Source organism: Ruditapes philippinarum, unplaced genomic scaffold, assembly GCF_026571515.1.
Source record: "Ruditapes philippinarum isolate M1 unplaced genomic scaffold, ASM2657151v2 ctg15782_1_1_1_1, whole genome shotgun sequence".
NCBI lineage: Eukaryota > Metazoa > Mollusca > Bivalvia > Venerida > Veneridae > Ruditapes > Ruditapes philippinarum.
The window spans coordinates 1-21097 of NW_026863359.1; the positions used below are offsets into that span (position 1 = coordinate 1).

The window sequence follows — 21097 nt, forward strand, 5'->3', positions numbered from 1 at the left end:
TCAAACGGGGCAAACGCTGAAACTTTGTTGGGTGTGAAATAAAAAGGGTTATCGTTTAAAATATGATATATCCATCCACTGTTAATTTACCACGCACGAATAATATTTGTATGTTAGAACACATTGTTAAGGATTTATTATTTTTGATCGTGTCTGTGGTTGTTACTCCATTTTTATTAAAGCTCACCTGATAAAATGAACTAGTCCAACGTCAAAGCTGTACCACATTTTGTTAAGTGGTATCGGCCATGGCGTGTTAGGCGTCGAGAAACGATTTCTGTAGGACTTGAAATCTTCAGCAATTTCTGGAACAAAAATGTCAGTTTGGGTAAAAGCAGATGTGACAGTTAAAATAACCAAAATAGAAATGCATTGAGACGACTGCAACAACGTCTATGGTGACGAAGACGACAACCATGCAGATTATATCTAATATATCGCCGCGTCACGACAAAACCAGCATAATGGGTTTGCGTTCCAGACCAGCGCATCCGCGCAGTCTGATCAGGATCCTTGCTGTTCGCTTACCAATTCTATTACAAGTAGAGAAACTTATAGCGAACAGCATGGATCCTGATCAGCCCGCGCGGATGCGCAAGCTGGTCTGGATCCATGCTGATCGCAAACGTTCTATGTTGGTTTTGACATGACTCGGCATATAGTCTCTTCGCGACCACATAACCTTGCTTGATATAACTTTTTTTCAGAGTACCGTCGGTAGAGGAAGTCTGTTAAAGACAGACAATTAAAAGGGTTGTTTTCAGAGAGATAGATAGAAAGAAAGAAAGAAAACAACCCAAAACAGTCCGAGTATTTCTGCCAGTAAGTTGCAATGTTGCAATAGAGAATGAGCATAAAGTAATTGTAGATGTAATACGATTTATATGACAACATAAATATGTATAAAATCCACAGTAACTTGCGTGAAATATCTGATTTATTGCATTTACAATTACTTTCTATTATCTTATCAAGTGATAATTATTACGAAGTATATGCTACTTATAAATAAGAAAAAATCAATCAGATATTTATAAACACATTATTACCATGGTTACCAGGAGCTGTCATATAGGGAAGCTCGGCTGCAAAGGATTGTATCTCTTCCATGAAAATATCACCTACCTGTAAAATATAATTATGATAAAATATTGGCAGGGCTTAAACATGATACTGCATATTTCTCAAACCAAACAACTTCTACATGTATACATTAGGAATTATAATATACTTTTTTATAAATCTGTACATATACGAGGGATGATCAAAAATTAACCGGACTTTGTAGATGATTCTTTGTCTGTTAAATGCATTTACATAAAAATACACGGACAATTAATCGGAATCTATCCCCTAAATGATACAAAAATAACAACAAGAAATATTAACAAATAAAAAAGTTATGCTGTTTTTTCCATGTACATGTAAAGCAATGCGGCGCACGTTTTCACTTTAAAATCGACGTTAACGACGTCACCAGCATATTGTCTTTTGCGGCGCAGCTTTTTACTCATTCTCGAAGAAGGCCAATACATGCTTCACATGTTGTTGATAGCGGCAGATCCACTGCCTTTATATATCTTTTTATAAGTCGGTATCATATTGTATTGATGTTAAAGAGCTCCTGTAATGACAAGAAAATCCGTTCTTTCATTCTGTAACTTGATTGCTGGACAGATCGCACATTCAATGAACTACGAGTATATTATGTATTGCATTTATTTCATGTGGCTGAATGATAATGTATCATACATACGAGAAAATTAAAGAATAATACAACTAAAAACAATATTGTCGTTATTTTTAAATAAATAAAACGCATGGCCGATTTAGAACCGTGACTGTTAAATTGTTGGCACATTTTCTCGATAAGACTACAATGAAAAATAATAGAATTATTAATTCAACTGTAAACTAAGAATGTAATATATGTAATTAATGCATTAACATTAAAAAAAATCCTTAGTTAGAGTTGACATAACCGTCCCGTAACTACTGTCGAACATCGTTGACAATGTCCGCAGTCAATTAACTGTCATTTTTCAACGTCCCGGCAAATGACGTGACTAACGTTCTTGAAAAATTCTTCTTTCTGTCTCACCCTTACTTGTTTTCCATTTCTACATTACCCTTTCTTATTGTTAATGCTATTCAAAAACTATGTTGTGGCTTTCTGCAACTTTTCCCTTGATAGCTATAATCTTTTTCTATGTTAAAAACAGTTTCTCGCCTTACTTTTGACAAACTGTTCTTATTGACCGATTTTCGAAACGTTCCGACGACGTAGTTTTAGTTAACAAGTGACGTTTGAATTGTGATTGCAAATATAAATATGGTTTAAATGAAATCATTTTTCTGACAACTTCAAGGATATAGCTCATGAAGTTTTGGCGTATTTTTGAAATCTAAATGTGATAAATTGTAAAATATACGCATCATAAAGCGCCCGATGTAAGCGTAAATTTATGCACTGCGCCGGATGTGCGTTACCATGGTTTTTAAATACGCTGTTACGGACAAGCTATTTGCGTTATCATATTAGATATAGCATCAGTTTCGAGTATTGTTTTCCGATTAAGTGTGATATATCACAATAAATGATAGGTTGAAAATTCTTGAATTGACAGTCCAAGTCCAGTTTATTTTTGATCATCCCTCGTATATACACATGCGTAAATCATTAAAGAGTTTAAACCGTTGTGTTCTTTAGGATTGAAAGAAAAGTCTCGAGTTTCGGAGACCCGCTAATAAAAGTTCTTTAGATATTGTAACATCGTGAGAAGCAATTCAAAACAAACTGATTTATGACGGGTATCTGATTATTTGTATTATGCATGAAAGTTTTAAACCATCGTAACATGTTAAGAACAATACAAAAAAAATAAATGTTAAAGTCCAACTATCGCCCGAGTACAATAATTCATGCCTTAATGATTTGTGTAACGCATAAAACTTTACTTATTTCTTTTGCTAACTAATCCATAAGATTGGAAATGACACTGGTGATCCAGAAAAGATATTTAACCCAAAGATGAAAACCATGGCAATATTGTTAGCACTACAATCACAAAGCACAAAACACTCGGTGTTGTGGGTAAAGAACCAACCTTTCCATCCTCGCTATGTAAATCATACGCAAAGTCCCCAACATGGAGAACGGCATTAATACTTTGAGTTCTTCTTAAATTTTCAATAGCAGCCCGTGTCATATTCGACATTTTAGCCCCCATGTCGCCGTAAACTATAAATCTTGACGTGGTATTGCGTTCCTGAAACAATACAATTAAGTGTTCGATCAGAATGAACATGTCAACATAGTTTAAAACTGTTTTCACACCTTAATAGCTCCGAGTCCAATGTTTTGTAGAAGCGCATTGTGGCTTTCTAATTTTACATATTGCATATTTACATAAATGACATAAGGAAGCATGTTATGTTTGCATATTAGTGACACATATAGTAAATAGATTACTTAAAAATAATCTAAAACTTACAGAATTTAACGAACTTAAATACACTTATTTTGATCACGTCATTTTCATTCACATTCATGCTTGGTCACTTTCTTTAAATTCTTATCCATACTTGGTCACGTCCTTTACATTCACATTGATACTTGGTCACGCCCTTTACATTCACATTCATACTTGTTCACGTTCTTTACATTAACGCTTGTTCTTGGTCACGTTCTTAACATTCACATTCATACTTGGTCACGTTCTTTACATTCTTATTCATACTTGGTCACGTTCTTTATATTCACATTGATACTTGGTCACGTCCTTTACATTCACATTCATACTTGTTCACGTTCTTTACATTAACGCTTGTTCTTGGTCACGTCCTTTACATTCACATTCCTACTTGGTCACGTTCTTTACATTCTTATTCATACTTGGTCACGTCCTTTACATTCACATTGATACTTGGTCACGTCCTTTACATTCACATTCATACTTGTTCACGTTCTTTAAATTAACGCTTGTTCTTCGTCACGTTCTTAACATTCACATTCATACTTGGTTACGTTCTTTACATTCTTATGCATACTTACTCACGTCCTTTACATTCACATTGATACTTGGTCACGTCCTTTACATTCACATTCATTCTTGGTCACGTTCTTTACATTAACGCTTGTACTTGATCACGTCCTTTTCATTCACACTCATACTTGGTCACGTTCTTTACATTCACGTTCATACTTTGCCACGTCCTTTACATTCATATTCATAGTTAGTCACGTTCTTTACATTAACGTTTGTACTTGATCACGTTCTTTACATTCACATTCATACTTGGTCACGTCCTTTACATTTACATTTATACCTGGTCACGTTCTTTACATTTACACTTGAACTTGATCACGTTCTTGACATTCACATTTATACTTGTTCATGTTCTTTACATTAACGTTTGTACTTGATCACGTCTTTTACAGTCACATTCATACTTGGCCGCGTTCTTTACATACACATTCATACTTGGACACGTTCTTTACATTCTCATTCATACTCTGTCACGTTGTTTACATGTTCATTCGTGCTTGGTCACGTCCTTTATATTTACATTCATGCTTGTCATGTCTTTAACATTCAGGTTCATGCTTTGTCATGTCCTTATGCTTTGTCATGTCCTTAACATTCACGTTCATGCTTTGTCATGTCCTTAACATTCATGTTCTTACCATTAACGCTTGCTTGTACTTGATCACATCCTTTTCATTCACATTCATAGTTAGTCACGTTCTTTACATTAACGCTTGTACTTGGTCACGTCCTTTACATTCACATTCATAGTAAGTCGAGTTTTTTACATTTTTATTCATACGTGGTCACGTTCTTTACATTAACGATTGTACTTGATCACGTTCTTTACATTCACATTCATACTTGTTCACGTTCTTAAAATTAACGCTTGTTCTTGGTCACGTCCTTTACATTCACATTCATACTTGGTCACGTTCTTTACATTCTTTTTCAAACTTGGTCACGTCCTTTACATTCACATTCATACTTGTTCACGATCTTTACATTAACGCTTGTTCTTGGTCACGTTCTTAACATTCACATTCATACTTGGTCACGTTCTTTACATTCTTATTCATACTTACTCACGTCCTTGACATTCACATTGATACTTGGTCACGTTCTTTACATTAATGCTTGTACTTTGTCACGTCCTTTACATTCATAGTTAGTCACGTTCTTTACATTAACGTTTGTACTTGATCACGTTCTTTACATTCACATTCATACTTGGTCACGTCCTTTACATTTACATTCATACCTGGTCACGTTCTTTACATTAACACTTGAACTTGATCACGTTCATTACATTCACATTCATACTTGGTCACGTTCTTTACATTCACATTCATACTTGATCACGTTCTTTACATTAACGTTTGTACTTGATCACCTCCTTTACAGTCACATTCATACTTGGCCACGTGCTTCACATTCACATTCATACTTGGACACGTTCTTTACATTCTCATTCATACTTGGTCACGTTGTTTACATTCTCATTCGTGCTTGGTCACGTCCTTTATATTCACATTCATGCTTGTCATGTCCTTAACATTCACGTTCATGCTTTGTCATGTCCTTATGCTTTGTCATGTCCTTTACATTCACGTTCATGCTTTGTCATGTCCTTAACATTCACGTTCTTTACATTAACGCTTGTAATTGATCACGTCCTTTTCATTCTCATTCATACTTGGTCACGTTCTTAACATTAACGCTTGTACTTGGTCACGTCCTTTACATTCACATTCATAGTTAGTCGAGTTTTTTACATTTTTGTTCATACGTGGTCACATTCTTCACATTAACGATTGTACTTGATCACGTTCTTTACATTCACATTCATACTTGGTCACGTTCTTTACATTAGCGTTTGTACTTGATCACTTCCTTTACAGTAACATTCATACTTGGTCACGTTCTTTACATTAACCTTTGTACTTTGTCAAGCCCTTTATATTCAAATTCATACTTGGTCACGTTCTTTACATTAACGCTTGTACTTGGTCACGTCCATTACAATCATATTCATACTTGGTCACGTTCTTTACATTCACATTTGGTCACGTTCTTTACATTTTCATTCATACTTGGTCACGTTCTTTACATTAACGCTTGTACTTTGTCACGTCAATTATATTGTAATTCATAATTGGTCACGTTGTTTACATTAACGCTTGTACTTGGTCACGTCCTGTATATTCACATTCATACTTGGTCACGTTGTTTACATTAACGTTTGTACTTGATTACGTCCTTTATATTCACATTCATGCTTGGTCACGTTCTTTACATTAACGTTTGTACTTTGTTACGTCTTTTCTATTCAAATTCATACTTGGTCACGTTCTTTACATTAACGCTTGTACTTGGTCACGTTCATTACATTCACATTCATACTTGGTCACGTTCTTTACATTCACATTTGGTCACGTTCTTTACATTCTCATTCATACTCGGTCACGTTCTTTACATAAACGCTTGTACTTTGTCACGTCATTAATATTCAAATTCATTCTTGGTCACGTTGCTTACATTAACGCTTGTACTTGGTCACGTCCATTACATTCACATTCATACTTGGTCACGTTCTTTACATTCGCATTCATACTTAGTCATGTTCTTAACATTAACGCTTGTGCTTGGTCACGTTCTTTTCATTCACATTCATGCTTTGTCATGACCTTTACATTCACATTTATGCTTTGCCATGTCCTTTACAGTCACGTTCATGCTTTGTCATGTCTTTAACATAAACGTTCATTCTTTTTCACGTCCTCTACATTCACTTTTATGCTTTGCCATGTCCTTTATATACACGCTTATACTTTGTCATGTCCTTTACATTCGCGTTTATGCTTTGTCATGTCCTAAACATTCACGTTCATGCTTTATCATGTCCTTAAGATTCACGTTCATGCATTGTCATGTCCTAAACATAAAAGTTCATGCTTTTTCACGTCCTTTTACATTAACGCTTGTGCTTGGTCACGTTCTTTACATTTACATTCATGCTTTTTCATGTCCTTTACATTCACATTCATGCTTTGTTATGTCCTTTACATTCACGTTTATGCTTTGTCATGTCCTTTTCATTCACGTTTATACTTTGTCATGTCCTTTACATTCACGTTTATGCTTTGTCATGTCCTTAACATTCACGTTTATGCTTTGTTGTGTCATTTACATTCACGTTTATGCTTTGTCATGTCCTTTACATTCACGTTTCCTTAACATTCACGTTCATGCTTTGTCATGTCCTTAACATTCACGTTCATGCTTTGTCATGTCCTTAACATTCAAGTTCATGCTTCCACATAACGTTGAATATATTATACAATTCAAGATATAGGTTATCACATTGAGGTGACTATGATAAAGAATAAAATAATATGAATTTATTCTTACATTTTCACCTGGTAATGTTTGGAAACTAAATACTTCACTTTCAATCGGCGGAGGTTGGTCCATTTTTGACACAATTTTATAGAAATATGTTGTTGCGAGGGTCAGATTCTGTAAAACAATATTTATTCAATATATATATGAAACAAAATTCAACTGATAGTATTTTCATGAATATAAATGCCAGATGATTTAAACTAAAAAAGCGAAAAAAAAAGAACAAAAATGAAAAGAAATAAGCTAAATTTCTCTGCAAAAAGGTGGTAAAAAATGAGATGCCATAACTGCCAAACTGTAATAAATCATGTTTTTCCCCCAAACTTATTGTATATCAAAAACTGTACATCTTTAATTTTAGAAAATATGATTCAGACGTCAAGCGTGTAAAATTGACTTATTTTAACTATCAAATATCAAATGCAGTTGGAACACTGTTACAGAATGGTAATCACCAAACTTGAAGAATTTAAAGTAAAGCATCGGTATAAATACATTTCTACAATTTCAACAGATACAATTTGCCAATTTTAAGTAAATGTACAGAATTTGCGACTGTGTTAATGTTACAGACCTGTTTTAAAATGACGAAATTCAAGAAATACACAGATCATATATAATTCTTAAATACCTTAAGTGTAGATCTATAGATATATTTCGCTGCTTTACTGTGCGTGTTTGGTAATGTAGCCATTCTACTTTGTGAAGTCATTTCCATGGCTGACGGTGATATTCCGTAATGCACATCCCACGTGACATGATCACGTGAAGACCACATGACCACAATGCTATCATGGGTATCGCCATATGAAATGTGAATTTGTTCTGGTATGTGCCGACTTGAAACTGCTGAAATAATGTAAAAGTACTTGTATAATAGAGTATCGATGATTCAAGTCAATGAGTATTCACATTCGACATCCAGGACCTTCTCATAAAGAAGAATAAAGGCTTTAGTTTGATCCTAATTTGGCCGGTTTGGTCATTACAAAATAAGCCCAATTTTTCGTTTTATTTATTGGAAATATATAGAAATAGCTTGCATTTAAGCAACATACACATGAAAGGTCTTACTTTATTGACCTTTCGGCTAATATGTATCGCCTTACGTAACCCCGTGTCTTAGACACTGCAAGTTGGTACTATAGTATGCGGGGGTCAAGATTTTTTCTCAACTAGTTTCAAGTAACAATCGAAGCACAGAAGGCGCTGAATTTGTTTGGGTCTCAGAATGTCAGAAAGGTGAAGGTTGTGAGATTATAAACCAGTTTGTTTTTGTATAGTGCCACCAATGCTTTCCAGTGTCACAGTATATAAACGATTTGAACCCCAACCGGATCTTGTGAGAAGATCTCAGCATCTAAACGTACAATCAGGCGTAATGACACATTAAACTATTAAAAATCGGTTTGAATTTAATATGTTACGGTATGTTAACATTTGAATCATATTAAGAAATGATTTATCTTTGCTTAAATATACATCCATAACCTTCTTCGTAAAATATATGCGCATAAAACGCTGTGCTCTTCGCCTCATGTATTGTTTATGTCAACACACGCCGATTACACAAGCAAATGTATGCCTAAAAATTGTTTAATTCACTATAACTCATATCTGAATCTTTAATTTATTGTCTAAACCTCATGTTACCGGACAGACACTTGTGAAAATATCTTTGAATATTGATAAAATATAGTAAAACATAGAGGCGACATTTCTGATAACTGTACCCGTCTTGCTAAAACAATTTTAATGATCTGTACCCTACTTGTGTTTTCACTGAACCATTACTTGCGAGTCACTTTTGATGATTTTTATTGTGTTTTTGTCGTATGTTCCAAATTTTACTGTGCAGAACATGAAGTTATTGTGTCACAAAAGAAGGGTACATGTTTTACATGTAAGTAACTAAAACTGCATATGAATGGCGGAGCTTCGGCATGTTTTCACTGTCTACGAAAGTGGCTGTTTAAACAAATCATAAAGTCAATTATTTCTTGATAGGAATAATTAACTAACAAACCTCATCTTCACTTACCATTCATTTTTCTTTGGAAAGATATAAAGCTAAAATATTACATATGTTCTATAATTTTTTTATATCTAGTTCAACGGCATTGTTGTTAGTTTTGACGTGACCGTTATATAACGTCACGTATCAATAAACCTCGAAATATCATTTAAAGATTTTTTTGCAGATTACTTATTTCAACATGTTGCAAGCTTTACACCTACCGTTGGTTTCATTCTGCTTTTTTAAACACTGTTTTATATTCTCAGAAATTCATTGACTTTCTATTTCTGACATGTACGACTTTTATTCTTATATATCTTTCATATGCGTCGACAATTTTGGCATCTTTTTAAACGGAGAATATTCGGGAAATTTTGAAATTTTAATTGTCAGTGTTTCAGCAATTGGTGTTATAAACTTCTTTTTTTTCGTTTACGTTATTGGCTGTGACGCTGAAATTTTTTAAGTAGGAAATTTTATTCTGATCATTATTTATTTTTATTTTCAAGTTGCAGTCTGGATGGCGAATAATTATGTGGCCAATGATGGCATTGAAATTCGTAGTCTTTACTGAACAGTATATACACTTGTATTCTTCCATGGTGACCCGAAAGAAAAATATACATAGCATTATATATTTTATTAAACAAATGATTAACAATATTATCAGTTAAACCAATTCTCGGTAAATACCTTAGATCCCACCTTATATACTAAAATTCTATTACAATCATTTATATTTTATGGCAATAATTGATACAAAATCGCAATGAACGTAAACTTTTCTCCAATAAATCTTTAAAAATACTCACAAGTCAGGGTACAGATAAAATTCGTAAACTCACAAGTAGGGTTCACAATCACTAGCAAGTAACGTTCAGTTTACGGAAATGACCTCCTTGGTAAAACTCTTAAATTTATGTTCAAGATACAGCAATATGTTATGCATATGACTAAATTATCGTTTGTTATTTATTACTTTAGTAGTTCGATATCACAATTCAATGTTTAACTAAATCAACATTGGAATAAGACGGGTTTTTGTTCGTGTTCAGTGTTGATCACCCGAAAGCTGTTCGTGAGTTTCGATTATTTTATAGCCTTCGTGCTAACGTTTATGTTTTGCATAACTTAGACGTTTAATAAAGTTTCTCTCTTATAATATACATATAGATTTACTAACCTAACGTCCATCAGTATCAATATAAATACCAATATCGTAAACAAGTGAAGTGGCAGAATATGGCTGACACTAAAATCTTCTCACAAGATCCGGCTGGGGTTCAAATCGTTTATATACTGTGAGTGTTTTAACTGTAGTAAATTGGCTTGAAGACTAATTGCAACACTGATATTCAATTCAATGTTTATTTGACTTTAATAATTTAAAAAAATGAGTTGCCTTAACTTGGATTTGAACTCCAGACCTTTCGCTTCCTAAGCGAGCGTGCAAACCCCTCGGCCACGGTGAAGTTACATGTTAACGGCCTGAAGAAAACCATATTATTCTAAATTAGGGTCTGTAACTCTTATTATTTCGACGCTAAACTTGTTGTTTAACACAGATGTAAATAATCATGGAGCTTACTTTAAGCATGTATATCTATAAAGAATTAAACAATATTAGAAATCTTCGACCATTCGAGACCTATTTTGCTTGAAAATTAATGCGCCTGTCATTTGACAATCTTTACGCAGTGATCTCCCCTGAATTTTTCGGCGTTAGTGTACATATAAAGGGAAGTAACCGCTTCAAAAAAGCGGACTACTTTCGGCATTTGCAATTAACATCATCAGAGTCTGAAATTTCGCTACCATTATTTGTTTGGTCTGACGACCCAAACAAATAAAAACAGTGACACCTATACCCTTTCTTTTTTTTTCAAGATTAAATCGTTAAATTGTGAATTCGTGAAGTTGATATTGTAAATTCTAAAAACAAATATTATGCATAAAACACGACTAAAACAATTGTGAAGAACATTCAAAACATATAATTTACACTTTCATACAAATATTTTAAACAATATTCATGATTATTTAAAGTAAAAGTGACAAGTTATTATTGACTTCAGTACAAATTACCAAATAAATATAAACTTACTAATTGCCAGAAAGCAACAGAAGCAAAGATGATTCTGCTATTTGGCCAATAATTTATACCGCTGAAAAGTATCAGGGCAACTTTTGTTTGTATACTGTAGTCCACTGATTAAATAAGGCAAAGTGTGTCATATCTAACAGCGGGTATCTGCACCATCCTTCCAGTAATGTTAAAACTTACAGTACTAACCTTACATCTATCATATCATTCATTATGTTTGATTAATTTTCATTGATTAAATATGATATAGATAAAATAACAACACTATCGTAGTTATATGTGCTATAAGGATCGGTTGAAAGCGAACTTTATTTGTTTAAAATTGACCCAGTTACGCTCCTGACAAGACAAGTCTTCTGTCTAGTTATGCTACTATATACAGTCATCTACGTGTATTATCTATTGAAAACTGATTTCGAAAACCATCCTAATAAAGCTAATTGGTGCTCCTTAGGTAAGTCTCTTTTGTGTTCTTTAGGGTTCCATGACGCCTGGCTTATGCAAAGTGTTGGAAATATTGATATGTTTTTATTTGTGGTAAAACAAAGATTAAGAGATCATTTTGTCCAAAACTGGTCAAGTCGTTTACAGGATTCCAGTAGAGCATTATTTTACAGGCAAATATCATGTTTTAAATTGCAACCATACCTCAGTTTAGTTAATGTTAAAAAATATTATTGCGAACTAGCACGTCTGAGGGTGTCCTCACATAGATTACATATTGAAACTGGTAGATGGACGAAACCAAATAGTACACCTATAAATGAAAGAATATGTTATGCATGTGGTATTTTAGAAGATGAATTTCATTTTATATCAGAATGTAATGTATACGCTGAATTGAGACAACGTTTTATCCCGTCCTATTATTGGAGACGCCCGAATATGCAAAAATTATTGGAATTGTTAAATACAGATAAAGAAAAATTAACTCGAAATCTTGCAAATTTTGTAACTAGTGCTTTTCAGATTAGGAGGGAAATTATATATAGTTCGTAAGCAGATTTATATAGTTATATAGATTTATAGTTCTTTATAGTATGTATACAGATATTGTGTATGTTTCTTGATATGTGTATGTTTCTTGATATGTGTATGTTTCTTGATATGTGTATATTTCTTGATTTGTGTATGTTTTCTTGATATGTAAAACAGGTACAATTGATAAAAATAAATTTTTTAAAGATCACAAAATGATATAAATTACATAAGTTATTTGTTTTTCATATGCAGGTCAATTTTATAAAAAGTTGGGTTTATGATTTTTTTATACACTTTCATTCTTTTTAAAGCTTTAAAAATTTGATTGACGGGATTTAAATCTTTTTTTAAAAACTTTTTTTTGGGAAAAAAAGTTTGGGTTACTGTGTTTTTTGAAAATCTTTTTTAGGACAAAAGTCATTTTTTAATAAAATTTTTGGGGTTTATACAGTAACTTTTACTTTAGATTTTTTCATTAATTTAGTTTAACTATATTTGCATGTTATTATCAAATCATTTATAATTTAGCCAAATTGCATAGAAAGATTTCGGTTTTTATTTTTGCATTGAAAATTTTACAGGTAATTTACATTTTTTTGAATAAAAATTTTAGGGTACATAGATATATTTTCGATTGGGGAAACCCAGATATCTTTTTCTAAAAAACTGGAAAAAAATTTTCATAAAAATTAATTTTTCCCAAGTGGAATTTTTAGAAATCGATCCATAAAATTAGGAAAATTTAATATTTTTTAAACCTTCTCCCCTGTTTTTAAATTTTTTGAGATTTTTGCATAAAAGTTTCAATAAAAGCAATAATCCTATGGGGAATACATGGAATATTTAAAAAAAACTTAAACTTAAATTATATTACTAAGTCTTTTTGTTATTCACTTTTTAAAAAACAGCACCCAATTTATTCCCTATTTTGGAACTTTCTTCTTCTATATATTTTGGTATCATTAATATTTCACTGCCTCACATTTATATATATTAAATTAATTGAAAAACCTAACGTTACTTTGATACAATTACAATAAGTTAATACCTGAAACGACATTCTTATTTGGAGCAAATCAATGCACTGTTTTCTGTAATTCCTTGTTTTAGATTAATTTTCCAGTTATTAGTGATTTTTTTTAAATAATCTATTACCACGAGACATTAGTTTCCAGTTGCTATATGATGTATAAAACAATACAGTGTTAGACCTATGTATTTCTTTGAAAACAAGAAAAGATCTTCGTCATAAATCTAATAACCAAATCCTACCGTATCGTCTTGAATTGGAAAGCATGTTATTGTAAAGAAATAATATAAATAAGTATAACATATTATACAATAAATAAACAAATAAATAAATAAACAAATAAATAAATAAATAAATGAATGAATGAATGAATGAATGAATGAATGAATGAATGAATGAATGAATGAATGATCACAAGATATTTAGCAGTAAAATGATCACAATTTTATAAACAAACACAAAAAAAATCACTGAAAGTTACCATAGAATGTATACTTTTTAAAATTGGTATATATTTAGTGATTAAACAACAATGAAAACAACAATAACATTTATTACCTATGACAAGGCCCGAGTATAAAATCAGCACATTCAGCAACGCAATCTTCATATTTTCAAATTTATCCTGTTTTAGAACTTTCTTCTGCTAGATATTTTGATATTATCAATATTTCACTGCCAAACATTTATATACATTTATATATTAACAGTACCATTGTCCAAATAAGACGTTTGTTGTACCTTACTTACGTATGCACGCTGAAAAGTGTGAATCATTTTCCAATAAAGTCCCCAGAGTTTGTGAAACTCATTCATATCAGTTGTTTTTACCAATCTATCATTTGTTGTGTACTAGTATATTATACATGTATATACCCCTTTGTCACCGACGTAAATACACGCATATGTCACGACGGGGTGAATATATTGGGCTCATTTTTTTTAAAGCATACATTCTATTTTCGGTTAAATAAATAAGACTAACATGATATTATGTCACGTCCAAGGACTTGAATTGAAATGTATATATTATATTTTCTTACAGGTTTATTATTGATTTTCCTTCAATGGTCAAACGTGCTAATTTAATCCAATCTAATACCGATATATTTCCGTTTCATTTTGTAGAATATAATATTTTAAATAAATTTTCAAGCCTAGTATAATTTTTGGATTGAGTAATGTATATTTTCACATTATATAAGAATATGATATTTCTTTTAGGAACATAGACTAAGAGCTTATATCGCAATAAAAGTGAATTAAAGGGACAATGAAATAATGGCATGATTACTTAATGTACTATTGTTTCTATTGTAAACTGACTGGAAAATAAAAGTGATTGTTGTTGTTATTGTTGTTGTAATAGATTAATGCTAACTATAACAGTTTCCATAATTCAACATTTTAGTCACTGAATTAAGATGAAAAGATAAATATTTTGACTTTGACTTAAAGCTGACATCTCCTGATAAATAAATATTCAAACAATGGAACGTAACAAAACATATTAAAGTTGAAAAAATGCGTAAATATTCACAATTCAAATGTCAAGTTATACCTTTTATACAAATATAACTGAATTTATTTTTTTGCATCTTGATCCGTGACTCACGATGTTAGGACAGTCCTGTATGTACATGTATATTTTCGATCAGTAATTCCTGTTGATCCAGCAGACATCGTCGTAACCCCGATAGACTTGAAGCCTAAATCTGTGTCTTGTGAGAGGAAACATCGTAACCACTAAGTGACGTCTCCCCCTTTGGATGGCAACGAGTGCTATTGTTTTCTTTTATAATCAATGCGGTTTGTCTAACAAAACATTTTTTACGTATCCCGCCACAAGTGCACTGGTACTTGAATGGGGTACTCAGTAGGGCCATCAATCAGATTCCATGATGACTTCTGTACTTCTTTCAGCAAGAATCAAACCAGTTTATTGAAGGTCAATCGCTTTTGTGGTTGGTCGTTGCGACACTTCGTATTACATAAACTTTAGGGTTCATCTGCTACTCATAGTTTCGTACAGCCAAAGACAAAGAACATGTTGAGAAAATGATACAAAAATATAGATAGTTTCACCTGTATATAGCACTCTTGTTTTCAAAACTCCACATCCTAAATTTAAAAGATCTTTCATGTTGAATCTATTTATAGAACAATAAATATACTCCATAGGAACGTATTTATCTAATTGTTTTTTTTTAAATATTGTTAAGGTTTTACAGTGTATTGTTTGAAGTTAATAATGTTTGTAATACGATATGATAAAATATTATTATGCACCGGTATGATAAAAATACATGTGCTCGTATATACATGTATATAATTCGAAGCAATTATTTCTCCAAAGCGTCCCGCTTTTCCCCGTGGGTTCACGTGAAGAGTTTATGGACACATATTTTACTTTTTTACCGATACAATATGATTCATTTGCAATATAATGGAGTTGGAGTTGTGAATTTGATAGAATGAAATTGTGAATCCCAGATGCCATTATCACACACCCGAATTAAAAAATCGGCATAGAATTGTTACTTTTTGTCTATACTGGTGCGAACATGTATAAGATAAAAACAATAACTATAACTTTAATTAGGCAAAATCCTTCACGGTTGTTTCATATCTTGTTTGTTGTTTATCTACTTTTAAGGAAGTTGCTATGAAACAAGTGAAAAGAACAATGTCCAAAGACACTTTTCATCAATAAAGGTGTGTTTAACTATAGGCAGTAATGTTAATGAGTCACAGTTTCCATGGAAACTTTTGTATATGATAATTGCGATAATTTCATCGAGAATTTCAAAGAATTCATCTGGAAGTATTTTTTATACTTAATATCTTACATATATGAGCCGTGTCACGACAAAACCAACATAATGGGTTTGCGACCAGCATCTGCGCAGTCTGATCAGGATCCATGCTGTTCGCTATCAGTTTCTCTACTTGTTATAGGGTTTGTCGCAAACCCATTATGTTAATTTTGTCATGTCGCGGCTCATATAACGTCTGTATCATTTCAATCTCTAAAAGATGTAAATCAACTAAAACAACAAAATAACATTTTCAAGTGAATATTTGCAATACAAGGCTAATAAAAACATATATTGCTATATAAAAATTCAATATTAGAAAACTAGATCTGTAAGTTGGCAAACAATAATTTTAATGGATTTATTATTTCCGGTGATACCGTCCTTATCTGTCTCGTGATCAAGAACTATATTTAAGATTCAGCTGATTTCTCACAAATGCATTTGTTATTAGTTATCAATATAATATCATAGTGTTTCCTGTTTGATTTATTGGAGATTTTGAATGTAAAAATTAAATGTCTAGACTCTGGTTATAAAACAATACGGAATTTAAACATTGGTAACTTTGAGATTTTAGTGGTCTATCTGCTAACCAGACATGTTATGTTACAATTGGTAGTAGAAAGATGCAAAAGTTTTTATTAAGATTCGATTCCTTAATGATAATCACAATCGCCGAAAGCATGCCAATCGAGACTGTATATAGAAGTAACTACATGTACAGATAGATGTATTGTACCTAAAGACCGCGAAAGTTAGAAGTACATGTATTTTCTATTTGTGCCACAAGAATTCTTGTACTGTGAAGAAAACGAATAAATGCATTTGCAAAGAATGTAAAAAATAAAACATATGCATTGATTCAATTGTACACAGGTGTACACGATATATTAATCTTCGATAAGGTTCGTGAGATGTAAGCAGTAAAATGTGCTTGGATTTAATTTTATCTAAAAAACAATTGTGCGCAATAGGGTAAAAGACGGTTTTGTAATTTTCTCGAACATGTCCTAGATGTTGTAAGATCAAAACCTCGTAGATTCATGTTTTTCCTTATCTTTCATTTTTCAACATAGTTGAAGCTATTTGTGCTTTTATGTGGTCGTTTTTATTTTTAATATGATTTGCTTTAACTGTGCTAAAGTCTATTCTCTTTTTAGAGAAAAATAAGTATCTAAATTTCAATCGACTTGAAATTAATAAATGCCATATAAATTCATTAGAATAGAATACAAAACGAAACGTGACAAAAGAATGTTTTGAGTTGCTCTACACCCGTGTCTATACTTTTGAAAGATCTAGACCATTTACATCAAAATATACAGCAAACATTTAGAAAGTTAAAAGGTAATATATAGTACCATCAAGACTCGCACCGAGGACCTCACTCATGTAGGCAATCACCATATGTGTTCTTTCGGATATGATGGCTGTATTTGTTTTAGCTAGAGTGTCTCTTTTTAAAACATTAATTATACGTTAAATATTAATTGCCGTATTTTTTGACATTTTTGGCAGCTTTATCCTTACATTAATTTATAGAATTTCATTAAACATTTGGCTCTTCTTATTCAGACCAAGTATATAGTCTTGTTTTAAGAAAATGACATATCAAAGAAGGAGAAAAATACACCCCTTCAATTATTTGCACAATTATTCAAAAGGAGCAGAAACAAGAAATATCTTTAAAAAGATACTCGGCCGAAGTCAACTTGTTAACTTGCATAAGATAATCTACTACTAACCATGCTAACCGCAAACAGAACATTTTATTCGTCCTCAATAGTTTTATTTCAGTTCATTTTTACCCGCAATGTTTTTCACCATTAATTGTCATGTTAGATGTTAACAATATTACTTACATTATTTGATTGTAATCAAAATGGAATTTGATTTGAATAGAAATTTATAATAAAACAAAGATTTAGTAGATACTGTGCACTAATTCCACGGAGAATTTTGCAACTGTAAACTAGTCGAAAGTTCGTTTCAATCTTCTTATGCCCGGTTCGAGAAGAGAATATAATAACTAGAACAGCTAAGAATAGAAACCCAATCGAACGCAAAAGTATCAAAAAGGCGATCTGTCATATTTAATTTCATATATTTATTGAAAAGCTGTTAGAAACATCTAGAATATATCATTATTGTGTTTCGAACAGACCTCTACCTATAACGGAAGCTCTTCTAAAGTATCAATCAAACAGGCTATAAGTGTTAAAATGACCAATGAAAATTCTGCCTATATTCATTTCTTTACTGTTAATTTTAGCGGAAGTCAAGGTGAAATCAGACGGCCTTCGGCCCCATCGTTATTTTTGATTGTGGATTATCTGCCCTTGAAATAAGCAAAACTTACCATAACATGGACAAATGATAATAAAATGATATTCGTCTCCCAAATCATACATGTTACAATATAGGATTTATATTTATAACTAGATGCACTTAGTGTATACATGATATCTAAAATTACACTTAAGTTAAGATAGTGATTAAAATTGGCTTGTATTGACCTTTCTTTTACATAACGTCAGTGGTTTTACATATCTACCTAGGAGGCTGCAATAATGCACGCGGACGAGCACCTGAGATCTCCCTCCACCAGTAAACATATGACATTTACAGTGTTGATGCGACGCAAAACCCGACCCCCCCCCGAAAAAAAATAACAAAAAGCAAAAACAACAATGTTCTGCTGTAAAATATTGAAAGTTCATAAACAATACCACTCACAAAAATTATACCTGGGGTTTGAATGTTATTCTTTTTCACCTTTCTTATGTGTAACTGTGCTTTTATGAATAATATAATTATAAAAAAACAATTAAACACGTTGACAGTTTGATCATTTTAATGCCATAGGCTCTCTTTTTCTGTTATCTCAATATATTACTTTCCGTAATTCCGGGTTTAAGGATGATTTTGACAGTTTATAGTGATTCTTTAATTAACCATGACCTTGAGGCATTTATTTTCACTTGTAATGATTTATAAAACAATACATCAATATGTTAAACGTCGTCATGAACAAAATAGATCATTATTCATTATGTATCTAATGGATTTTCAAATAATAACACAGCATTATATGATTTTTACTTTTCAGATTTGAGCATTTCGCTCCTCATCCATAATATAATTATATATAACTGTGCCAAATCAAACAATAAAAATAAATATATAAATACAATATAATATTGACAAAAAGAGGTACATAAGACAAAAGAAGGTATAAATTTATATCAGTATCATTATAGATGTATTAAAGTTCTTGACGTAAATGCCAATAAATATCTAAAATTATAAAAAACAGGTGAAATAAAGTGGTTAACCTTATGACAGATTCTCAAAAAAGTTGTAACATAGAACGTCCATGAATTTTGTACATTAGCAGAACAAAATGTTCCGGAACAAAATATAATGCTGCTATCATAAGTAGGATTTTAATTGAATTTGTGAATGTGCTATTCGCTCTTAAGAAAATAAATAAATAAATGAATGAATGAATGAATGAATGAATAAATGAATGAATAAATGAATGAATAAATAAATGAATGAGTTAACACTCTTAAATATATGAAATAAATAAACAAATATTCTATAGATAAATACGTTATCCTACCTTTGAAAATGCCCGCGCTAAATATGAGTACATTCAGCAACACCAGCTTCATTCTTTATTTTTATCCTTTTTTTCAAATGTTCTTCTTCAAGATATTTTCATATAATAAATATAGTATATAAATCATAGACTAGCATTCAATATTGTAAGTATCATTGTCCAGTGTTAGACGCATGCTGTATTTAACTTACGTATGCACGCTGAAATGTGTGAATCATTTTCCGATAAAGTCCCCAGGGTTTATATAACTCGTATCTGTCAGTAGTTTTAGTCAACTAAAATAAGTTCAAAAATTGTTCTGTGTATTTAATATCGGCTACGAAGTAAACATACCCCTACGTGAGAGCAAAAAAGGTGAACATTTAGGGCTCCTATTTAGAAGCATACAATCTATATTAAGTAATCTATTTTAGACGAACATGATCTAAAGTCACGAAAACTTTACAAATATAAAATATATTATTCTTACATGTTTATCATTGATTTTCTTTTTGTTTAATTATTGCAATTTATTTGTGTATATAATATAATTATACTCGACCTAATATTCTTAATAAATGTTTAATTAATACAGGACTAAGTTAACACTAGGGTAATAATCTATATCTATCTACTTTGTAAAACTGAATGTAAGAGTTTATTTAAATTGAGTCTGCGTACAATACCGGTATATTTTTGTTTATATGCCCAGCATACTTTTTGTTTTGTATACCAAAGAAAAGCGGAAAAGTGTTCAATGTAAAATGTGGGACTAGTATTTTCAAAAAATACACTCTATTTCAGTTAGGGCATTATTAAAAGTTATACGAGAACGTTACCAATAAAAAAGAAATGAGCCGTGTCACGACAAAACAAACATAATGGGTTTGTGACCAGCATGGATCCAGACCAGCCTGCGCATCCGCGCAGTCTGATCAGGATCCATGCTGTTCGCTTACCAACCCTATTACAAGTAGAGAACAGCATGGATATTGTATGCGCAGGCTGGTCTGGATCTATGCTGGTCGCAAACCCATTATGTTGGTTTTGTCGAGACGCGGCTAAATTTATTATAATAAGTTGCACATTTGTTTTTACACAGTTTTATG

At 31.9% G+C, this 21097-nt stretch overlaps 1 protein-coding gene across 1 annotated transcript; it reads right to left on the reverse strand.

Moving 5' to 3' along the window:
• Positions 1 to 177: 177 nt before the first annotated feature.
• Positions 178 to 20199, reverse strand: LOC132721908 (acid phosphatase type 7-like). Its single transcript, XM_060706284.1, has 6 exons — positions 20010 to 20199; positions 8065 to 8282; positions 7440 to 7547; positions 3108 to 3269; positions 1050 to 1125; positions 178 to 305 (listed from the first exon to the last, which is right to left on the reverse strand). The coding sequence occupies exons 1-6, from the start codon at positions 20059 to 20061 to the stop codon at positions 184 to 186; spliced, it is 738 nt and encodes a 245-aa protein (XP_060562267.1). The 5' UTR covers positions 20062 to 20199; the 3' UTR covers positions 178 to 183.
• Positions 20200 to 21097: the final 898 nt, after the last annotated feature.